We start from the raw sequence: 25154 nt of genomic DNA on the forward strand, positions 1-25154 counted from the left end.
TTGTATATTCGGATTGTTTCATACTAAGCATATACTATGTTACACTATCTCAATTATTTTATCATAGTTAAGTTACAGCCATTAAGAGTCAATAAAACTTGGATATACCCTTGAATTTACTTACAAATAATATATTTATAAAGGTACGTAAAATATTTTGGCCTCATTCAGTCCATTGTATCAAACATGGCGAGCGGGAAAGATCTCCAGCGGGAATAAACGGGACTTAGATAAAAGGTAAATACTTAGAGTTTTTAATTCATCGGAGTAATTTGACAGATGAAGTATTTCTAAAGGTACAGGAATTTAAATTAACGAAAATTAGATAAATGGTTATTGCTTAAGTGGAGTTTTTAAGTTTAGTTTAGTTCTTCGGAGTAATATGACAGATGAAGTGTTTCTAAAGGTAAAGGAATTTAAATTAATATTATGAACCAGTGGCGAAAAGCGAGATTTTCTGAAAAGGAACCTCATACAACATTTATGTATTAATATGCATGGATGCGGTCCACAAATCGTTCTAATGATATTTAGATTATACCTGAAGATAAAGCGACGGGAATCGGGTTATAGGGACCCTTTGCCGCCCATGTTATGAGCCCCACTAGAAGTCTTCCCGCTTTACAATAATGTATACGAACACAACACCATACCTATATTTTATGGTAATATATAAAAAAAATACTAACATATAGCCAATAATTATAAAATTGTTAATATAAACGTCATCGAAATAAAACTATATTTCGGAATCTCTCGCGGTTCTTTTTATATTTTGATTTTCTTCTGACGTTCCGAAGACTTCAGCCCCCCCCCCCCTCCGCCCTCCCCCCTCCCCCCACCGTTGCCATGAAGGCTGCAGTCTACGAAACGTGGGAAAAAATCATAATATAAAAAACCGTGATAAAATACGTAAAATAGTTTTATTTCAAAGTCTAACATTCGCGTAAAACTAAGAAATTATAACCGTTATCCTACGTCTTTTGTGATGACATCCACGTCCCTTTAAAAAGTGCTAATCAAAAGTTAACCTTAAAACATGTGCAATATAGTAGAAATTTAACAATTTCGTTTTCAATTAACTCTTAATTGTCGTAAATCTAATAAAGTATAAAAATTATATGCTATAAATAAAACAATTTATTTAATAATATTCACCGTTTTCTGGGTTTAATATCGAAAATTCATCGACTATAGACCGAGTGTCGGACAGTCAATATCTACTTTATTAAAATAAACTTAAGATTCAAATTTGACAACCTATTCCATAACAGTTATTAATCGTATCTATAATATACGATAGTGAAGTCTAATAATTTATCGATTTAATATCGATTATATAATATCGTGAAATTGATTAATAAAATTTAAAATAATAACTAGGCAATATATGGCAACGTTTTGGACTATTTCTAATTAAGAAACAATACAATTTCGATTTCAAAAGTTGAATTTTCCCTTTTTTACGTATATCCGATCAATGACTACTTAAATGGTATGAAAAAAATATATCTTTAATAGTACAAAAATTACATTTCCCTTTGATTACCCGTAAATAAAAATAGCACCTTATGATAAATATTAATTAAAGAAATTGGGGTGTTTCTTTTTTTTTATAACGGAAGATGTCCGGTAGGGATCAGAGTATGCTGGTCAATGCAATAAATACATTATGTATTTAGAAATATAGATAGACATCTATCTGTACACTAAGTATACGAGAACCGACAACGAAAATTAAGGATTATGAAAAATCATTTTTAAAAACACAATTAAACAGGTTTAATGTGAAAAAAAAATTGTTTATGTAAACTCATTTGAGTTTGAAACTAAATTCAGACAGCAAAATATCAATTTATCATACATATTGCATATAAAATTAATAAAAAAAAAGTTTCTGTTAATTCCATATTAATCCCTTACTTTTAAACACTGCATAAACTTTTTAAAATGTTTTTTAATAAAGCTGATGCCAATTATTAGTAAAAAATTACTTTACATCTACCGTCCAAGTCCTGTCACTGCAGTTGCTAAAAATATAGAAACCGCTCGTGACTAACTTCAGACCGGTCAGATAGGCATCGCTGTACAAACCGCGACAACATTATCCATCGCTAGTTGCCATCATTATACTGGCATTAACACAATCCCCCACTCATTAATTTCCCATTACCTACAGCCTATTATCGTTACCTGTCGTTCTTCAGCGGCATCACTGTTTCTTGATATATCGCTGTGTTTCGGTCTTGCAGCATCTTCTCTCCTTCTTCTATTGTCTCCTGCGGCTCTTCTTTTGGCTCTGTTTGGGTAGAATTTAACATATAAGTCGTGTTGGTGGAATGTCGGAGCCTTTTTTGTATCAATAGGCAAGATTGATCATAATTTCTTAGTAAATAACGATAATATTATTAATATTTTAAATGCAAATCAAGTGAAAATTTTTGGATATTTACATGTGAACGCAGAAAATGCTGATCCGATTTAGATGAAATTTGGCATACGGATAGACCGTGTCCTATATTAATATATAGGGATAGATCGCTACAGTGATTTAGAGACTTTTGTAGCGAGAAGCCGCGAGCAATATCTAGTTATTTATAATATACAGGGTCGTTTTGACATTGCTTTATTAAATGAAACCACATACTTAATTTGAAAATATTACTTCACAATAATCTACTGGAATCGTAGATGTAAAATAAGAAATATTTTTCGAATGAAGTAAATATCATTAAAAAGTAATTTTAGTTTACACGTCCTAATGACCCTTTTACTACTCTAAGAGAATTCGTCGTAGCGACTTCACACTTACAGTCAGAAATAAACTCACGCGCACACCACATTCGCACTGTACATCCACTATAAATGACCAGAAAAGATCTCACACAATACATTTGAACTAAACTATAAAATTATCAGACAGAATTCGTTACCATTGCATGCTTGTCATGTTAGCCAGCTACGCGTGACACGGAAAAATAACCTAAAAATAATAAATGATAATAATAATAAAATATATACCTTTAAAATAAAGAGAATTGACCATAAAATATATAATAAATAATAAGGTTAATTTCCCGTGACACGCGTAACTGCCATGTTTTTTTTTTTTTTTGGAGAACTGCCGAGGTTGTCACCGGGGGTACCCTGCTAACGGTGTACGGGGGATCCCCCGGCTTAGCAACCGCGGCAGCACCATGATGAGTTGGTGGGCCCTAACGCTATCACTGGAGGCGCGGCAGCCTGCTGCTAGACGGTCTTAGGGCCCGGGAGCATGAAGGGAGGGGATAGAGGGAAGGAAAAGAAGAGGAAGGAATAGGAGTTCTTAGGATGGTTGGAAGGAAGGGGGAGGGAAATGTTCACGAACCCTTAGACAGACCTCAATATGAACTTGCAACCAAGAGGGATACGCACGAGCTGTGTGCCTAAGGTCGCGGCAAATGTGCCCCACGCATGGACGTGCATTTGGTGTGGAGATCAAGCGCACAAGAATTGCCTCAGGGGGGTATAACTGTCATGTTAGCCGGCTAACATGTCAAGCATGCATGGGCGGATAATATTTGGCACAATGTGGAGTGCGGTTTGATTGAAGTAAACCCAGGGTACAAGAGTAAGTGGTGTGTCTCACGTGTCCTGTCCATGTGCGAGAAGAGCGCCCAGTGCGCGGCGGCGGCGAGCAGCGCGACTCCCGCCAGCACCTGGAAGGCCGCGCGCCCCCCCGCCCAGCTGTACAGCGCGCCGCCCACCAGCGAGCCCAGCGCGAACCCTGCGGCACCACAACATATCCACGGATGGCTAAGCGACATATATATGTACTACATACTAGATGGGTGAAAGGCTAAGCGACATATATATGTACTACGTACTAGATGGATGAAAGGCTAAGCGACATATATGTACTACGAACTACATTTGGCGTTCCGACCATTCATCGTGTTCAACTGAATTGAACTGCAATCCATTCAAACTGGTTTTAGCATGGTGTCAATATTGATGCTTTTGGTTGTATACGGAGTGCCTTTCATAATATAAAAACGCGAATCTAAGTGCAACCCGGATGTGAATAAAAAATATTAGTCAAATAAGTAAAATTATTTGTTGTACAAGTGAATAAATAGATTATAACCGTGACGTTTTGGTTGCCATTTTAGTTCAGATTTTGAACAAATAGTTTATATAGATGTTCTTGTCTATAGAATAGGCGTCAATGAGGCTAATTGACTTAAGGGACATTTTTATGTGACACAAATTTTTATAGATATTTAAAATCGGCAAGTTTTTCTGTTTTTTTAACATAATCAAAAAATTTACAATTACTCCCGCGGGTGTAAAACAAGTAATTCACGTCGGTAACAAAGAATATAGGATCATAAAAATAAAATTAACAGAGTTGACATTAAAATTGTAAAGCTGTTTGTTTTGTTTACATTTTGAAGGCGGGGTAAAATTAATTTTCCAAATAGATTATAGGGGTAATTATATTGAAAAGGTTAGGAACCACTGCCATAGTCATTTAGTGTGCGTGAGCAGTACGAATGCACTCACACTGAGATCGATGGCATCTGGGAAAATAGAATTTCGCGTAAATGACAAACGTTACAATGAAAATTGATACTTATTATACGAAACTTTTGATTCATTATCCTATTTTCTTTTCTATAACCTTCGCCGATAAATCTACATTATTAAGATTTTATTCTCAATACTTATTTCGATTTTGAAATTTGCCGAGTCTTCGTGCAAAAGCTATAAATTAATATTGAAATAAAATTTTATATTCTTAGGTCATTTAATTTAATTTGACTGCTTCAGTGTTGTAGTTATATTGCGTGCGCGGTATAACCACTGCTATGAGAGATCGAATACTGGGTCAAGCAAAGCGTTATTAGGTTTTTCTAATCAGTATCACTCCTATGTGTGAAACTTGTAACCAATATGGCGATAAGATAGTCGATCACATTTGAATACGAAACACTCATGGCGAAAGTAAGTGTCCTAGTTGTATTTCCACCTAGTCTTTACGGGATAAGAGACGTTAGTGTGTGTGCGAGTGTATGAGAGTGTGTGCGAGTGCGTGAGAGTGTGCGCGAGTGCGTGAGAGTGTGCGCGAGTGCATGAGAGTGTGCGCGAGTGCGTGAGAGTGTGTGTGAGTGCGTGAGAGTATGTGCGAGTGGGTATTGAATGGATGGGTATATAATAGTGTGTGTGTTTGTGTGTGCATGCGTATGAGAAAAACATGTTTAAAAATCAGTTTCATATCGTATTGGTACTGTAAACATGCTAGCTTTAATTAACGGATATTTATTTATTTATTTATAGCCTTGTTGACTCACCGACGCCGTCGTCCATGCCTGCGACGATGCCCTGCACGGTGGCGGAGTAGCCCTCGGGCGCCACCTGCGCCGCGTACCCCACGATGGTGGAGTAGCACAGCGCGTACGTGGGACCCTGCATCACGCCCTGTGGAGTACCATAATACGGGGTAGATATAATCAGTCTTACTTATACATTTCGCAAAGCTATGCTTAGTTACGAGTTGACTAATCAGCTTTTAAACTTTTAATCAGTGCTTATATTTTTCTTACTGAAAAATTTGGGATACAAAAGCAATAACGTAGAGACGGTAGATAATGCCTTTGGCATTAAGTCCGCTTGCATACATACATTTGTATATGAAGTGCTTAAATAAATAAATAAATAATGATGAATAAATTATCAAGCAATACATAGCCAACTTTACATCAGAGCAAATTATAATTATCGAAATCCAATTTTGATAAAAATCACAGTACCTCGCCTTTACAATAATATTTAACCTCAAAGCACAAATTTACTCGATCTGCTGAAGTCATAATTTGCAATTTTACCTCTTAATAAGTAGATAATATAATAACATATTACATACCGCGACAAACACGAGATGCCAGGGATGCTGTATGACAGAGATGAGCGCCATCTTGATCGCGTAGCAGAACAGCGACACCGTCAGTGTGTTGCCGTAACCGAAGCGTTTTATTATTTTACCTGTAAAAGCAATACATAAATATTGGTAAAAAAGTTTTATCGAAGAAAAAAAATAGAACAAGTGTTTATAAAAAAAATATTGTAAAACAATTTTTTGAAAAAAAAAAATAATATAGTAAAAAAACTTTTTACAAAAAACATTTGCGAAAAAAATTTTTTCGAGTTTTTTTTTTATACATAGTAATAATTTCACTACGTAATCTCCATACTAGAATGACTTGACTATAGAAAAAAGAACAAAATATTTGTTTTTGTATAATAGTTACGTACCCGAAAAGAAGAAAAACAGCAGTTCTCCCACGAGACATTCAGCAGCGGTCACCACTCCCTCTATCAGCTTGATCTTGCCCACGGAGCCTGTCTCCTCCGCCAGCTCCTCCAAGAACCTACGGGACACATCTTTTATGGATATCATGATATATTTTAGCCTTATAGGTAAATAGTGGGTCTCTCTTATGCGGATCCGACTAGATAGGACCATCATACCGCCAACGGAGAACATTGTGGTTTCAGAATGAAGGATATTTATAACTAGTATACTTGCTATAAGCGGCGATAGTATAGTTGGTTGTGGAACGGACTGCCGAGACGAATGTTCGCAGGTTCAAAACCCAATGGCACACACCTCTAATTTTTCTATTATGTGTGTATTCTTTGCGAATTATCGCTTGCTTTAACGGTGAAGGAAAACATCGTGAGGAAACCTGCACACCTGAGAAGTTCTTTACAGGAATTTTGAACGTGTGTAAAGTCTACCAATCCGCACTAGGCCAGCGTGGTGGACTAAGGCCTAATCCCTCTCAGTAGTAGAGGAGGCCCGTGCTCAGCAGTGGGCAAGTATATAATACAGGGCTGATATTATTATTATTATACTCACTAAATATTTGATTTTATTTTGGCATTTATGAAGTATGTAAAGGTGTCCTTGATGTCAAAAGCAGTCTTTCTTAATCAATTTGGGTACCTATTACAAAGATAAAAGTCTGGGGTATCGCAGAGACGAACACATAATAACGCAATAATAAAATAAAAAAAAGTATGGATGAAGAGAATTCCACGCAAAATTTGGTAATCCACATTTCTGATTTTATTGCTACTCTATATTGGCGGTTGTGTATTACCAGAAAGCGAGCTATTAGCTCGTCTTGCTCTTCAGTTTTGTGTGTGGTTAGAAATGATGTTTCAAGCGGTAAACTCACCAGAACATGTAGTATATGATGAAGCTGTCGAACGTGCCGGCGATCACCGCGAACACTATGAACATGAGCACGCGCGGCATGCGCAGCAGGGCACGCAGCGCCGCGCCCGAGTCCGACGGGCTGGATAGAGACGGCAGCTGCAAGGGAGCGGGCCGGGACCCGTGAGCATTATGGGACTCGACATCTAATGTGACAGGACGACGAGAGACGAGTGACGAGTGACGAGTGCGAACACTATGAACATGAGCACGCGCGGCATGCGCAGCAGGGCACGCAGCGCCGCGCCCGAGTCCGACGGGCTGGATAGAGACGGCAGCTGCAAGGGAGCGGGCCGGGACCCGTGAGCATTATGGGACTCGACATCTAATGTGACAGGACGACGAGAGACGAGTGACGAGTGACGAGTGCGAACACTATGAACATGAGCACGCGCGGCATGCGCAGCAGGGCACGCAGCGCCGCGCCCGAGTCCGACGGGCTGGATAGAGACGGCAGCTGCAAGGGAGCGGGCCGGGACCCGTGAGCATTATGGGACGCGACGTCTAATGTGACAGGACGACGAGAGACGAGTGACGAGTGACGAGTGCGAACACTATGAACATGAGCACGCGCGGCATGCGCAGCAGGGCACGCAGCGCCGCGTCCGAGTCCGACGGGCTGGATAGAGACGGCAGCTGCAAGGGAGCGGGCCGGGACCCGTGAGCATTATGAGACTCGACGTCTAATGTGACAGGACGACGAGAGACGAGTGCGAACACTATGAACATGAGATATATGATTCCTTGCAACTGTGGTCTTCATCATTAGGCTTGTGTCGTCATTATATTGCATGATTATATTGAACCTTAGTTGTTGAAGAATACGTCACTCATTGCATGTTCTCAATCGACCTATTTAATCATCACCAAACCATCAAGTATATAAGAAAACAATTTATCATGATATTCCTGTCCCACATTTAACTTTAACAGGCACTTGACCCCCTACATACCGTGAGCGCCCTGCAGCTGTACAGGTCAACAGCGGTCGCCGCCATAGCGATCACGAAGGCGGGCGTGAAGTCCTTGTAGTTCCCCTTGGAGACTGAGTCAACAAGCCAGCCGCCGAGCAGCGCGGTGATGCCGTACCCGGCTGTGCCCCACGCGCGTTGCGCCCCGTATTTAGATCCTCGCTCGGGCCCTGGATATGTTCCGGAAAATTTACACTTCGTGTCGACCCTTTTTTGTATTTTTTGAATTCTCTTACATGTGTATTATAAAACTAAGTCCCTTGCCGCGTCAGTGTGTCTGAACGCGATAAACTCAAAAACCACCGAACGCATTTAGATGAAATTGAACGACTGAATGACTTGATCAACTAAAACCTTAAAGTAGCCCGGCTAGCCCTAAACAAACAATTATGGCAAATTTTGATTTATAATTCCAGCAGTACCAATATAAGAGTAGGCGCATTGCATAATTGCAAAAATGCGCACGTCCGTGACTGGTTTTACTGTCGAACACGCTTTATCTTTGAGGTCACCATCCCATAGTCCATAGGTTGTCAGGCGGTTCCTGACTTACCTAAAAAACAAAGTATCAGTGCTTACCTAGAACATCGAAGCAGACAGCGTCGCCGATACAATTGGCGACATTGAACGCCACCGTCCCCACGCACGAGAGCACCACGAACGCCCAAAAAGTCGTCGTCGTGTAGAAGTTATAGTCACTTTCCGTCTTCGCTTCTATCACTGGCACCAGTGGCTTCGCAACCTTAGCTCTAACATCCTTCTCACTCATACCAACTTTGTTCAAATCAACCGCGATGTGGTTGTTAACTTCTCTTTTCGTTCGGTTGGCAGTACTGGCTGTTAAGTTGGCGCCAATTTTTAATACGTTGGTAGTATTTAAACCTTCTTCGTAACAAAGGAGGTTGCATCCGTCTTTAGGTGTGCAGGTCAGCTCTCCGTCGCGCATGTCGTCTATATCCATGGATATTAGAGAACAAGATGAATTGTCTATTGAAGAGTCGACGTACATCGTGTTTATGAACGAAGAGTTTGAAAAGTGAACGTCGAAATATTCCGTAGAACAGTTCCACCGACAGTTGTACTTTTCTGATTGCGTCGTGTTGTCTATTCGTTTTAGGTATACCGTGTCGTTTAGTTTGTATACGTATTCGAGCACGGGCGGCTCGGTTGTCTCTGGCTCGGGCATCGGTAGAAACCATAGACAACAGTATGAACCGCTCATTATTACTATTAGCATCATGAATACCAATTTTCTGTGTGCCTGGAAAATAGAAGTACACGTCATTAAGTACCATAGATAAGACAGTTTATTTTGATAAGATGATTAATTTCTGGGAACTGAAACACAGTCATTCCTAGTGCATTTCATTTAAGGCAGAAAGCATTGCGAGTGCCTATTGTCTGCAGGCGTTAGAGATCCATTTGCACGACCGACATATGCAAATAAATTTGGCGGCTTACATAGACACAAGGTCTTCTTTGGTTTATATCAATTCATCTCCAATGCTCACACGCACCCTCATATGTAAAAGAATCGTGACACACACAATAAACAAACATCATCACTCACAGGCCAGTAATCCACGGCATACCCGAACAGCGGCTTTGCTGTCGCCCACATGAGAGGCAGTACCGCGGTCACCAGCCCCATGGCGGCCGGAGACACGCCCAGCTGCCGCCCGAACACATTGATTTGCGGTAGTATCGGGCCCAGAGCTGGGAAAGAGAATACATTTTATTATACTCTCTATGTCATCATCATCAGCTTACAGCTGTCCACTGCTGAACATAGGCCTCCCCTAAACCGCGCCACGCTGCTCGGTCCTGCGCTCTCCTCATCCAGCGTCCACCGGCGATCCTACGAATATCGTCGGACCAGCGGGTCGGAGGTCGTTCTACGCTACGCTTAACGATCACTCTCTATCTAATCAGCCCGTATCCACCCACTACTCAATATAGGCCTCCCTATCACGGCACTCTTCTGTTTCTTGTGCGAGTTTTAGCCACTTGCTTGCCGGTGTACCGCGTGAGGTCATCTGCTCATTGGGCTGGTGGTCTGCTTCTATACCTTTATTTATATGTATAAAGTAACCTCACTGCACCTGATGGTAAATGGAGTAGGGTCAAGACAGAGTCGAATGTCGAGATATGATTACCCCTCGTCAGTCGACATAATTATGCAGGTGTGTTTGAAAATAGGCAAATTTATTTGTATTATCAAAGGAATCGATATAGTGCCTTAAGAAAAGGTATGAAGTGATAGGATATTATTTCATAATAATTGACTTGCAGCCAGTACTTGATGATAGCAAAAAAAATGCACCCTAAATTTTTTTTTATGTCAATTGCATATATGATATAACATTTTCATTGATGCTTCGCTCCTATAAATCATAGCGTGATGTTATACATACCTATAACCTCACTTAATAAACGAGCTATCTAACACAGAAAGAATTTTTCAATTCGACCTAGTAATTTCTGAGATGAGCTCGTTCAAACAAAAAACTCTTCAGCTTTATATAATAATACTAGCTTTTGCCCGCGGCTCCGCCCGCGTTATAAAGTTTTTCAGGCTAAAGTTTTCCGTTATAAAAGTAGTAGTTTCCCCTGAGCCTATGTTCTTCCCAGGGTTTCAAACTGTCTCCATACCAAATTTCATCTTAATACGTTGGGTAGTTTTTGAGTTTAACACGTTCAGGCAGACAGATGCAATGGGGGACTTTGTTTTATATTTTTTAGAACTTTTTCAGAGGAACAATCCCGTCATACATCATTATTGCATAACTTTAACCGTTTAAGCAGCGCACGCAACGGAAGCTCTCAAAACTAATAAATCGTCCCCGTTTTTGCAACATGTTTCATTACTGCTCCGCTCCTATTGGTCATAGCGTGATGATATACAGCCTATAGCACTCCACAAATAAAGGGCTATCCAACACAAAACGAATTTTTCAGTTCAAACTGGTAGTTCTTGAGATTAGCCATTACTGCTCCGCTCCTATTGGTCATAGCGTGATGATATATAACTTAGAGCACTCCACAAACAAAGGGCTATTCAACACAAAAATATTTTTTCAGTTCGAATCGGTAGTTCCTGAGATTAGCCATTACTGCTCCGCTCCTATTGGGTATAGCGTGATGATATATAGCCTATAGCACTCCACGAACAAAGGGCTATCCAACGCAAAAATAATTTTTCAGTTTGGACCAGTAGTTCCTGAGATTAGCGCGTTCAAACAAACAAACAAACAAACTCTTCAGCTTTATATAATAGTATAGAAGTATAGATAGATTATAGGACAGCTAGTAATTGTTTCAAAATAGAAACATAATAAAGAGTTCCAAAAAAATATTTAAAATAACACCTGTTTAAATATTTTATATTGTTTGTGGATACAGGTGTAAATATCCTTAATAGGGTTACCCCCTTTTTTTGTTCAAATAACATTGGTAAATGAAAGGTAGAAAAAAGTACATGGTGTCAAATTTATATTTAATATTGTTTATAAATATATTTTTCATTACTTTTGACAAATAAAACTATTAGATTCTAAGATGATTTATTTCTTTCGTCTCGCGATATGATATTCATCACAAAATTGAAACTCTTTCTGCATACAATTTAAATCATTATACAGGGTGTCCCAGAAAGTAGTGTCAAGCGGAGGTCCAGAGATAAAGCACTTTTGGATTTACGCAAAAATTCTTCCGAACAATCTCAGAGGAATCAAATATTAAATAAAGTATTTTCGCGTACTTTATTGTTTTCATAAAGTATGGAGTACAATTACCCATGTGTAATATTTTATTATAAGTACGAGTGGCAACCCTAGTCCCTTGATGACCAACAGACTTTTATGATAAGCTATGTATAGACCGGTTACAGTACTACGTTATGTAAATAAGTTTACTATCTCATCTCTTTTCTTTTGCTTTTTATTTTAAACAACCTATTTCTCGCAACTTCGCCCGCGTGAAGGAGTTTTCCGGGACAAAAGTCCCACTATACAGGGTCATTTTGGAACCCTAGACTTAAATTTAACTGCGAGAAAGTCATCTTGAAAGAAGCAGTTTACTATAAGTTACTCTAACCTAAGGTCAAAAACAAAAAAGTAAAATTTTCAAACAAAATAAATATTCAAATAGTCATTTTATTTTTACACACCCTTTGCCACTACTACTATACTAGAATTCGTCGGAGCGGCAACATCGCACACAGTCATTGATAATATTATGCTCACGCACACGAACGAGTGATGCACACTCGGAGCGCAAGGGTAGTTCGTCGCACCGCGCGCCGCGCCGCAACCGAACAGCTGATGTCGGCGCTTTAACTACCTAGGGTTTTGTGTCGTGCCACATCACTCAATCAACAATTAGACCAGCAGCGACTACGCTACGCCGACGTTACAAAAAGACACATACTTAAACATCATTATCATCATCAGCTACATAAAGTCCACTGTTGAACATAGGCCTCCCCTAAAGATTTCCAGATGGACCTGTCGAAAGCTGCCTGCATCCAATGTGTTCCCGCGACGTTTATCAAGTCGTCTGTAGACCTTGCAGGTGGACATCCAACGCCAACATAAACATCACGCACTAATCATCACATTTCATTAGAACAATATTTTCTATGCTCAAACTATCATCATAAGCAAACGACACTAATCAAACAACCACAACTGCATAAGTTAGGTACACATAACACATGATTTCCGTAATTTTAAAGTGGTTTCATTCTTTTAAATCAAAACACACACATTCTAATGTAGGTAGTTCATCCATTTTAGTAGATAAGTAGGTATAATAAATACGTTCAACGGTTAGTTTTATAAAACTCATAACAATAAAATATCATTCTGCAAGTCTGGCAATTCACACGAAAATTAATAACGAAGTTACAATCTTGATGATAATTAAGTAATGTGATAGTTTGGGGTAAAAATGTAGAGCGACGGGATGCGTCACGGTGCGGCGCGGCGTCCCAATAGGTATTTTAACATGTTTTCAAAATAGTAAATGCGTTTACCAATACCTAATGATGATTTGTAGATTGCTTGTTCCTTTAAAAGTTGTTTCATACTTCAAAGTATTTTTAATACAGTTAATTTGTGACTACCTCGGTGCCGCAGTTGTATTATAGTACGGATGCTTTGCTAAGGTCACGGAATCGAATCCCGGGTCGGACAGAATGATATTGGATTTTTCCATTCAGTACCTATCGCAAATTCATAAATCCACATTAAAATCGTAATGACAGCCTCCGATAGAAACATAATCAATAGATTGTGATTAGTTCAGTTTCGCGTACGCGTCAACGATGCATCTTCGCGATCGTAAAATATTCAAAATGGCAAAAAATATTTCTAAAAATAGACTCTATTTTATACGTATTAAGGTCGCATTTAGGGGACTACTTTAAATTTCTTTGTACCTGACCGACCAACACGCGACACACGAGTTTAGCGAATTCCACAAAGTAGCGGCAAGAGTAGTGTTGCCTGATGTCCCGATTTGCGCGGGACGTCCCGATTTTCAGAGTCCTGGGGACGTGATCCGTTTTGCACCAATAAAATTATTAAAACCATTAAATATTATGAAAAAATAAACTACGCATTCATCACTGTGTTGAGTGCGACAATGCAATCAAAATAGCACGTATCATCTCACTAGCGCTGAAGGTACAGTTTTGTTTATTGTGCAATATCTTGTTTATTTTATACCCTGTATGCCTATTGAAAATGAATGACTGAATCCAAAATCTCTATTATACTTTATTACTTAAAATAATGTTTCAAAAATACTAAAATATTGCTGTGTATTATTTTAATTAGGTAGAATTTTCATTAATCATTTCATCATAAATCATTACTTTTTTTATTTTGTAATACAATTGTGTGTTAAATCTATTAGAAAATCATGTAATAAAATAAATCTAATATCAGAATTTTTGAAATGCTGTGTCGTTTTAGCAAGCTTTTTGGTAAAAAAGTTTATACTGACAACACTGCGAGTTTAGGTGAGAAAGAGTACGACTATTGTATTGAATAATCGCGCGCTCTTCGGACTCGGTCAAAGACTCGGACGCGTTGCCATAGTGTCTATCTAGCAAAGAAATGGTACAGAAAGCATAATATGACGTTCGGTAATGTCTACGTAGTCTTCTTTTAGATATTATGACAAACCGAAATATTAATGTTGGAATTAAAATAAATGTCGGAATATCATGTAGGATCTAAAAAATACGATACCAATAGATTTAAATCTTGTAACTTTAGTAATTATGTAGGTAACTTTTTTGGTAAGAAAACTATTTTAATAACGAAAATAACGTTTATAATTGACGAAATATTTTTTGTAGTAATTAATTATTGACTCAATGAACTGCTGCAACCAAGTCAGTGAACGTATTGGGAGTTCATTTGTGAGCTGACCTTCTGAACCCTATAGGTTCGGTAATAATATCATCAGCTGTGACGTAGTTCATTCACTTCAGTTAAGCGCGTTAAGAGACAGCGTGATCAAAAAACCATAAATCTAAAATCGGGATTATTGACGTAAATATTCGTTACTTATGAATAATCTTTTGCACGGTGTTAGCAGAGGTCACCACGAACCTGTGGTTTCATTTAGTAACGCAATGTCGAAATGACCCTGATATGTTCCCAGGGTAAAAAGTAGCCTATAACCTTCCCAGGGTCAACTATCTCCATACACTTTAGAGGTATAAAAAAATAAAATATAAAAAAAAAACTATCTCCACACGAAACTTCATAAAAACCCGTTCAATAAATTTTGAGAAAATCACTATTTTGGTCATAGTGGCTTCCACATAAAAGGTAGTCTGTGCTGTCGTGGACTTTCATTTAGAACTATTTAAGACAAACAATCCTACGATACATCATCTTTGTCTAACTCTAAAGATTTAGGCAGCGTACGCCACTATAGCAATTTTTTTCCGACTTACTTGATACGTATCGATATATTAAGACCAAATTTCACAAAATTATTATAAATTATAGCCTATGTGTTATTCTGATGTATAACCAATATTACTGTAAAGTTTCATCCAAATCCGTTCAGTAGTTTTTTCATGAAAGAGGAACTTACATACATACATACATTCTCACAAACTTTATCATTTGTAATATCAGTAGGATTGTCATTAGGAGTGTACGTAGTATTTGTTGTATGCTGTGACAAATAAATGTGTTTTCTTTCTTTTTTACTAGAAAGATCGACTTAACTACTTAATGCTTGACATGTTAGCCGGCTAACATGACAGCTACATGACAGTTGCATGACATTAGGCGTGTCACGGGAATATAACCTTATTATTCATTACATAATAAGGTTATTTTTCCGTGACACGCGTAATGTCGTGTAGCTGTCACGTTAGCCGGCTAACATTCCAATCATTCCGATGGCAAATGGGCTAATATAGTCAATATGGATCAGGCGACGTGAGCAGCCATTGAAATTATTTACAAAGCAAAACCGCGTGCAAAATTGCACATTTAACTCACTATAAAAATTAAAGGTATTTATTTCTATACTTGCCTCGTTCGCAAAATTATATTGTATGCACGATCTTACTAACACTCTCAGTTTTCAGATTCGAATCCCGGGTCAAAGCTTTATTGGATTTTTTCTATACAGGTGGTAGGCTCATCAGCTATCATATCATGGGACATAATACACGCGGCAAAAGTGTGTACACTAGTTTCGCCCCTGGTTATCCCTAAGGGTTACCCAAAGAATTGTATACCAAGCCTAAAGTACCCTGCAGCTTAAAGTATAAAACCCACCCCAGCCTTCGCACCACTTACCATCACGTGCAGTGTGATCACTCTACCATTCAAGAAAAAAAATATTTAAAAAAATAACAGGGCGCACTCCCCACTTTGAAAAGCAATGCTTTAGAAGCAGGGATGGTGAACCGTGAACCGTGCCAGTGGTGGCACGTGACATAATAATTCGAGCACGCCAGTAATATCACACACACAACATCACGCATTTATCCCCGAAGATGTATGCAGAGGCGCAACCAGAGCACTTTTCGCCAAGTGTATCGCCGTCCCAAGATGTGATAGGGAGCGAGCCTATCGCACTAATATCACAAACATTGTATATGTCTTTCAGCTTCGCTTCGAAGCGAGTTTGCCGATAAAGAAAAAAGAATAAAAACACGGGCCATAAGAAGTCAGTAAAAGGTGCACTGGGATAGATAAAACCGGTCCTGGGAGGCACGTTACGGACCATTTTTTTATAACACGATAACCATTTAAGGCTCGCTGAGTAGCAATCCCTTAGAGAATAAAATACGTAAGTGCGTATATACGCTATGATTTCGACAGGCACTCGGGGAAACCCAAGTCAATATCGCAGCGTGCAAGCGTTGTCGTTTTCCGATTTGAAGGACATTGCAATCAGTGTAACAAACATTATCATTATAGTGTTACTTTAAGTGTCTTGCGGTTAATTGTAATGGAAAGTCCTGAGTTATTACTATCATTGACGTATATTCTAGACACGATCGTCCATATAAGCTATGTCAAAATCTGGAGTTAGAACTAAACATCGCTGCAGCGCTAAACATCAATCGTCGTCTGACGAAACATTAAAAATGCAGTGCTAAAGCGCTTTAAATAAAGTGTAAGTAAAATGGCAACCAACCAATACCGGATTTACACTTCAGTTGAACACAGTGAGTGTTTGGAACGTCAGATTTAGTACTTTATACATATAAATACTATCTATAGTTTATGGTAGGTGCAACCATAGGTCCATAGATTTTATCTCCTCATCTATACTAATATTATAAAGAGAAAAAGTTTGTGAATTTGTTTATAGGGGTTAATCTCAGGAACTAGTGAACCGATTTTAATATTTTTTTCACTAATATGAAGCTACATAACTCCTGAATCCTATAGGCATTAATCAAGGGAATATTTCTATCGTGGAAATAGTTTTTGAGCGGATATGTTGCGGGTTAAAAGGACTGCACCAAGTCCCAGCTTCAACGCTATGCATCGTAGTGTGCGTGCGGACTCATGCTGTTCACGCACACTCACATATTATAGGGGAAGGAGTAGGGCGCGTCTGCGTGGATCAAATGAACTATATCTATCGGAGATTTCGCCAATATCGAGTAGTAATAGCGGATACAAAACAAAGTTACTAAATAATATTGTTAAGATAAAAACATTCTTGTAAAGGTATTTGTGACACCTTTTTCTATAGAAACATTGAACCTTGACACACCGAGGTAGTTGGTCATTGACAAGTCGTAGTCTGTAATCAATAATATTTCTTTTTATTTTAATCAAAATAACTTCAGTTCCTAACAATATATTTCACAGTATGTTCGACAAACACAAGTGTGTTTATTACAATAGTAAGGTTATTATTAATCTCTAAAGATTTATATAAAAGGGATGCGCATGCGCATCATGATTGAATGCATGTGACTTTGTCACGTGTCGTTGAAGTGGTTGAGCTGTACATAAACTGTGTTTAGCGCCGTGTGACTAACTCCATAGTAGTAAAATTATAAATAGAAGCGTTATGATATATTAAACTGTATATCTTTGAGTTACGATCAGTTTTTGATTGACAATAACAGCTAAAATGACTGCTACTTTCGCCAAACTAATGAAGTTTTTTTAATGTTTGTGGTACGTAACACTTATGGCGTTGACTTAAGGTTATAGCTTAAGGTCCATTTTTCATACATTTTGTTTCACCTTTAATCTGGGTAACTAAACAAGTATTGACAAGTAAAGAATTTAAATTCACGTCTAGTTAGTGATTAGTTCTCGCAGTTGAAAGAAAAACGTAAAAATAATTAATACTTGTTTAGTTACCCAGATTAAAGGTGAAACAAAATGTATGAAAATGGACTTTAAGCTATAACCTTAAGGTTTTTTTTTATTGATTTAAATGACGCCTGTTCGCCTTATGGTAAGCGATAAACCTCCCGTAAACAGTAGAAACCTCATCCACCACCTTGAATTACTAAGTATTGTTAGATATTCCACTGCGCTCGCCATCCTGAGACATGAGATGTTTTATTATGTCCAGTAGTTACACTGGCTACAATGTCCTTCAAACCGGAACAACAGTGAATACACGCTGCTGCTTGGCGACAGAAATAGACATTGCGATGGTACCTACCCAGACGGACTCTTACATAGGAGAGATCAACCACCAGTAAAAGGTGTTATATCTACTCATAACTGACTTAAAAAAAATGAGCAGGTTATCAATTGGACGTGATTTTTTTAAGGTTTATGTTTGTTATCTCATAACTCAGTAATTAATTAATCGATTTAGATTCTTTTAAGGAATATACTTACAGATGTATCCCATAGATGTTTTTCTAAATCAGTTTAGTAATTTGGGTTTTGAACTAAAATAACTGGAATAAGCATGACATCTGAGTAAATGAACTGCTCTAAACTTTTTTTTTCTCTTTTCACTTTATCATGTACTGTAGTCTTTACCCTAAAGTGATTGAAAAGAGCAACACCAGAGTTTCTTGCCCGTTCTTCTCTGGTGAAAACTGCTTTCCGAACTGGTGGTAGAGTTAATATTGACGGAATCTAAATAATGTATAACATTTTACAGATTCAAATAAATCATTTCATTTCATTTCAACGAAATTGCGATTTTTGCTTTCTTTTTTAGTGGTGTTTTTGCATTCAATTTGGTTTGATGGATGGTGAGTACTTTAGTTGCAACCAATGCTACAACAACTGCCTACCCCTTCGGGTTTAAAGGCGTAATGTGTGTTTTTTTTTTATATTTTGATATATTTACGGCATCAGAAACATTATGTAAATATCGATAAAACATCAATCTCTTTAGTATAATTATGGAAAATAGTTACGAATTATGCTTAAGTTTAGTGGTGGTGTACTTGAGACGTGAACCGCGAAGTTTTGGGTTCAATTGCTAAATTCGAGGTTGGGTAAATTTGTGAAAATAACTTATAACCTTTACGTCTGGATAATATGGCTGACTTTAGCATTAAAAATGAGATCTCTAATGGAAACTCTAAGATGATTTCCGAAGACAATATAAATTGTAGGTATTCAAAACACAGGATTTTAAATACCTTTTTTTTACTAGGCAATATTACCCCACTGCACTTGATGGTAAGTGGATGGTGGTCCAATACAATGTCAACTGACGAGAGATGATTACCCCTCGACAGTCGACACAATTATGCCGGCCAGTTGAAACCGGATGTACACAGACTGAACCCGGAACCCGACCCACGTGGGCCACTATGGCGGGTTATATCGATATTTGGCACCAAGATACCACCACCTATTTGGCATTAAGATGTTGTCTATGAACTAGCAAAATTTTACGATACCTGAGCTGAGACATCTTAATCTCAACAATAAAGTTATTAGCGTTAAGACACATAATCCCGTGCGCCATAATGTTTCTAAAGTTAATTCAATAGAGACCAATTATTGTATATAACTAAACCATATAAACACTATCAGAGATTTTGTTATCGTAACTAATTATCATACATTATGGATGTAATATATTTTATCATTCAAATCCTCACAATAAATGATAAAATAGTCTATTACAAATAACAATTACCAAGTGTAATTACTATGAAAACGTCTTACGCAATGAAGTTATTAACAATAATTTACTTGAAAAACGCGGCGATAGCCTAGTTGGTTGTGGAACGGACTGCCGAGACGAATGTCCGCAGGTTCAAAACCCAATCACTGACTTCGAAAAACATGTGTATTGTGAATTATCGCTTGCTTTAACGGTGAAAGAAAACACTGTGAAGAAACCTGCATACTTTAGAAGTTCTCTATAAAAAATTTAAGGGTATGTGAAGTCTACCAATCCGCACTAGGCCAGCCTGGTGGACTAAGGCCTAATCCCTCTCAGTAGTAGAGGAGGCCAGTGCTTAGCAGTAGGACAGTATACAATACAGGGTTGATATTATTATTTTATTTTTGCGTGAATTTTTTTTCCTTATAACATTAGCCTATAGCACTCAGGAGGAATGTAGTTTCTTATTTATGAAAGAATTTTTAACGGTTCATCGATTCAGTAATTCCATAAATAAAAATACTACTAATAAACAAACTCTCATATTTTTTCTCTTTATAATATTAGTATAATTTACCTGTATATGTGTAAGGGCAAATCTCGCTATAAATAACTACTTATGTGAAAACAGAGTTCCTAATGGTAGAAAATGTGGTAATGACAACAATTTTAGTATTTTGGCGAGTCTGTAGTCGAAAATCTCGCTATCTCTTTCGCACTATTGCGCTACAACGGGAGTGACGTCAATTTTGTGCATTCTCATTTGTCATTTGTACATCGAATTTCGAAAGCTACCGGTTTATGCAGATTGCCGCGGATTTTTAATGTTACCATTTATTAACTACGGCTTAAAACCCTTTAATAGTTAAAAAATATGTATAGGTATGTATACATTGTACTATCAAAGTGCACGAAATCCCATAAAATTAGCAATATTACCGGGAAATTTTTAGTCCCACACAATCAAGCCCCACAGATACACATGACATTGGAACTGGTGATGTAACTTCCGGTTCCAATTGTAACAGTACAGTGACTCGTATCATCCAATTAGAGATCGACGCAATGCCAAGGACCCCACTCGGTCCCTTCCGCCGTCCAATTGGCAGTTATGTATCACGTTTGAATTTGATCTAGGTGTTAGACCGTCTAGTTTCTGATACTTATGGCACTAGATACCACATTCAGGGAAGAAAAACATAAAATAGAAACCAAAAACCGGTAAAAAATTCGAACACAAATTTTATATCGATACATAAAATTCAAACAAAGAATGCTTTCCTTTCAAATCTGTAGTACATAATTATTAGGTTGGATAGGTACCAGTTAAATGCGCTAATAAATTTGAATTTGGAATTCTTAACAAAAGAAGAAATATTTCAGATTAAAGTGGCCAGTACGACAAAACGCCTAATAGAATGTAGTTGAAAAAAGGATTTCATTTTGTCACATTTTTTTTAATTTAGTGATATTGAGCTTTTTGGTGGCACATATTCAGACGTCCCTTAGTCTATAATGGCTCAGAAGAAAAGGGCTCACGCAGTGCCTCAATAATTTGTCTTGGATGGTGTTCCTACTATTCACACAAGGTCATGCAGTGTACCATCGAGAAGGGGGCTCGTTCGCAGTACATGTAAAACTCCAAACTCAACTGTTAAGGAAACTTAACGATTACTTTGGTAAAACGAGTTCCGATCCTCATGCGCTCGCTGATTTCAAACAAACCTGTTGCCGAGTATTTGTGACTTTTTCATTATTTGCGCAGAAAACATTTAAAAATTATTAAAACATTTCTTTAATTTTTTTTAATTTCCAAAAACGATATCGCGGAACCGTAGGCATAACGAAACCCCCAGTATAATCCGAAGCCCGATCAAGCTTCCCGTAGCGTGGAGAAGGTGGTCGGTGTCCACTCTAGAATTGTTTTTGTCCACCCTAAAAAAATCCTTGCGTTTACAGGGACCTCACATGGTACAGGCCTCTCGATGAATTTGACCCTTTTTTTTCGCTCTTCCCGCCATATGACCCCTCCCCCGTCCCCCTTCCCTTTAGAAGACTACGCCAATGTGACGAAATATAATTAAACTATTAAGTCTATAATATTATTTTACGAGAAAAAAATATTGGGAACCCGCCCATTAGCAACATTAGCTTAAAGATCGCTAAAAATACCGCTGTACGAGTGTAACGAACACAGAACTATAAACCGGTTTACGATTATTTATTCGAATGTGATATTACGAAGCGCTGGCTGTAAAACGGTATCAAGTTAGATAGCAGAGCTAGATTGTGTATGATTTGGCATTTGGGAAATAAGTCCACCTGTTGATACTAGCAAGTCATCACTGGAAACTTCTATTGTTAGTCGCGAATATTTCTGCAAAAGTTCTGCCCGACGACCGGAGAATTTAAAAAAAGAACATAATAGTTATTCATTTTCTTTTGCCAGTCTATCTGGGGCATGGGAACTCACGAACGCACAGCCAGAGATGTACTTTAAGGCCTTGTATGCATTATCTTGTGCGAGCCAGAGGTAATCGGCAGCGCGATAAAAACATAATATGCCTTTATTATTATGAGGTTTTCGAGTATACAAGTCTCAACTAGACGAAACAACTTTCTTGAGATGACTCCCGCCTGGCAACGCGTACTATGATTGGCTCGTCTTTGCGTGAACAGGGCAACATTTTAGGTCGTTTCAGAATCGCACAAGGGAGACAAAAAAATGCTTTACAAATTTTTTTTTTATTAGACGTACCTGCAGTCAATACCGGGGGAATCCAGCGAATAGGATACTGGAATCCCCCAGTTAACGACTGCTGGAGTCTGTAGGAGATGGGAGTGAATTTTAGAGGAGTGTGAGGAAGTGTGGGGAAAGGATAGGAACCTTCTTTTAGGATGGTCGGAGAAGAGAAAGGGGGAAATGTACGCGAGCGACCTCGTGGGTCTCGATGGGTATTTACAACTAGGAGGTATATATACTGGAACGTGTGCCTAGGGCCGCCGCAAATGTTCCCTGTGCATGGGTGTGCATTCGGTATGGAGATTGAGCTCACAAGACTTGCTATGGGAGGAAAGGAGGATTTCTAAATGGAGGTTTCATAGACACAGTTTCTATTCACAATAAAATCATTAAAATAATGTACTTTTGTATGAATCACTGACACATAATGCCACAAGGCTAGTAGCAATGCAGGTCACAAGGCAGTATGTGCATACATACAAATAGGCTTTAATTAACATACACTTGGCAACATTGTAACATTAGAAAGATAATGTCATTCACATTTTGTTATGCTACTTCGATTTGACAAGCTCAATGCCAAATCATTGCTAGTGTATTTGCCCCACTGATGAAAACAGCACATATTTTGAACAAATAGAACCTATGTTGCAGCATCCTTTACTTGGTTTCAGAATGATGTTTAGGACCAACAAGCATTGAGGTGTCAAAATGTTTGATAGAGAAATTCTTTTTTCGCTCTAAGTGTCAGAAGAAGCAAGACCTCCACATAGTTTCACATACTTAGAAGAAAGGATACTATCTTACTATTGAATTTGAGCTATTTAGGAATTTTTAGTGGTATATTATTAATATTAACAAATTTTAATAACATAAAAAATATAGTGATTACAAAAAATAGAATAGAATGATTTATACATATAAAGCAAAGTATTCAACACATTATCAATTTTAACTCCTCTCTGAAAATATCCTTTGTTATTTATGTGTTATTGTACTAAGAAGGTGCAAATACTTATTCATGTTATATACATTGTGTGTGTTTTTTAACTGGGACACTAAGAAAATCCTAAACCTTAGGATATACTGGTAAACTGTCTTTGGAATCATTAGGTCTTTTTTTTATAACTGGCATAGTAATTTTTTTGGTCAAATGTGAATTGTCCATAATGATGAGTCAAATCATTCAATTATTTTTAATGCATTTCACACCAGTTTAATGTGAACACCATTATTATATTGTATAAGAAAAAATCTGAGCAACAGTTGCATTTGGAATTGTTTAAAAAAATCAAATGTTTCTTAAGGCAGTTTGCCTGCATCCCTTATGGTTTGTGATTCCTAATATTTTCCACTTAAAAAAAAAACACTCTGTACATTATTATATCTACTGAAAATAAAACAAAATCATCATTTGTTTTTATTGTGGCTGTAACCATCTGTATTGTACTGAGAAATAAAATAAACTGCAACAGCTGTGGTGACTGTTTCAATTGACAATGATTGAAATTAAATTGCTTACTGCGAAATTTGTATTGACTTAAAAATTAAGTGCAATTAGGTATACAAAAATATATAAAGAGGTTCTATTAATTTTCTAGATGTTTCTTTTTATGCATATGCATTTATATTCTGGTAGATTTATTTAATCAAAATTCATAAATACACTTTTAACTGTCTCTAAAAAAATAAATGTGATCCAGTTAAAAATATATTTTATTTAATAAAAAGATTGAATTAAAATAATTTCTTCCATAATTTTTTTTTTATAATTTATAACATTCCACAAACTTGTTATGCAACATGCATTATAGATTTGATTCCTGTGTCCACAATTTTTTATATAAGTAATGGTATCCTCTATGACACATGAGTGATAAGATTTCTTGAACTTTCTTTTTATATACAAGTTATTTATTATCTTATGTTGACAATAAACAATAAAAATAATCGACTATCAACATAAAGAAAAGATTATAAATACATTGATAATTTAATTCTCTTTGGTTGCTATCCATACAAGACTTGAAAATATTTATGAGGTAATAAACAATATTGTAATATATTTAAATATGCAATGACCTCCTTCGTATAAATATTGAAGTGTTCAGTTATTTATTCGAGTAAAAGAAGTGATAATAGAACAATCGACTTACCAGCGAAAAAGAAGAAGAAATGAGCCTTAATTGGCACCAGCCCTTTGTCTACTTTTAGCTTCATTTTAATGTAAAACAATAAATTTATTTCACTAATATCTACTTCCGTAGAATATTAATAATGTATTACGTTTCGCACCACATTCTTTGATTATGGAGTTCAACGGCCTCGCGCTTTCAACTAGCTGTGAATAAAATTAAAAATGCTCGAGGCAATATATTTGTACCACAGCGGAATACAATAATTTACTGCTGTTTACACTACACAATGATACTAAATGATATCTACGCGAACGTCAGAAGTCAAAACAATTCAAGAAAAATAAACTGACAACAGAGATAAGTCAGACCGTAATCTAACGCATTAATCGATTTAATTTTTTAAATCGATTCATAATTTTATTAATAAAAATTAAAGTAAT

At 37.3% G+C, this 25154-nt stretch overlaps 1 protein-coding gene across 1 annotated transcript; it reads right to left on the reverse strand.

Moving 5' to 3' along the window:
* Nucleotides 1–1459: 1459 nt before the first annotated feature.
* Nucleotides 1460–25094, reverse strand: LOC115453366. Its single transcript, XM_037443050.1, has 10 exons — nt 24733–25094; nt 9803–9948; nt 8812–9493; nt 8215–8402; nt 7224–7360; nt 6295–6410; nt 5906–6024; nt 5334–5460; nt 3629–3766; nt 1460–2299 (listed from the first exon to the last, which is right to left on the reverse strand). The coding sequence occupies exons 1-10, from the start codon at nt 24794–24796 to the stop codon at nt 2190–2192; spliced, it is 1827 nt and encodes a 608-aa protein (XP_037298947.1). The 5' UTR covers nt 24797–25094; the 3' UTR covers nt 1460–2189.
* Between the last annotated feature and the right edge of the window lie 60 nt (nt 25095–25154).

This window comes from Manduca sexta, chromosome 26 (genome assembly GCF_014839805.1).
Source record: "Manduca sexta isolate Smith_Timp_Sample1 chromosome 26, JHU_Msex_v1.0, whole genome shotgun sequence".
Taxonomy (NCBI): domain Eukaryota; kingdom Metazoa; phylum Arthropoda; class Insecta; order Lepidoptera; family Sphingidae; genus Manduca; species Manduca sexta.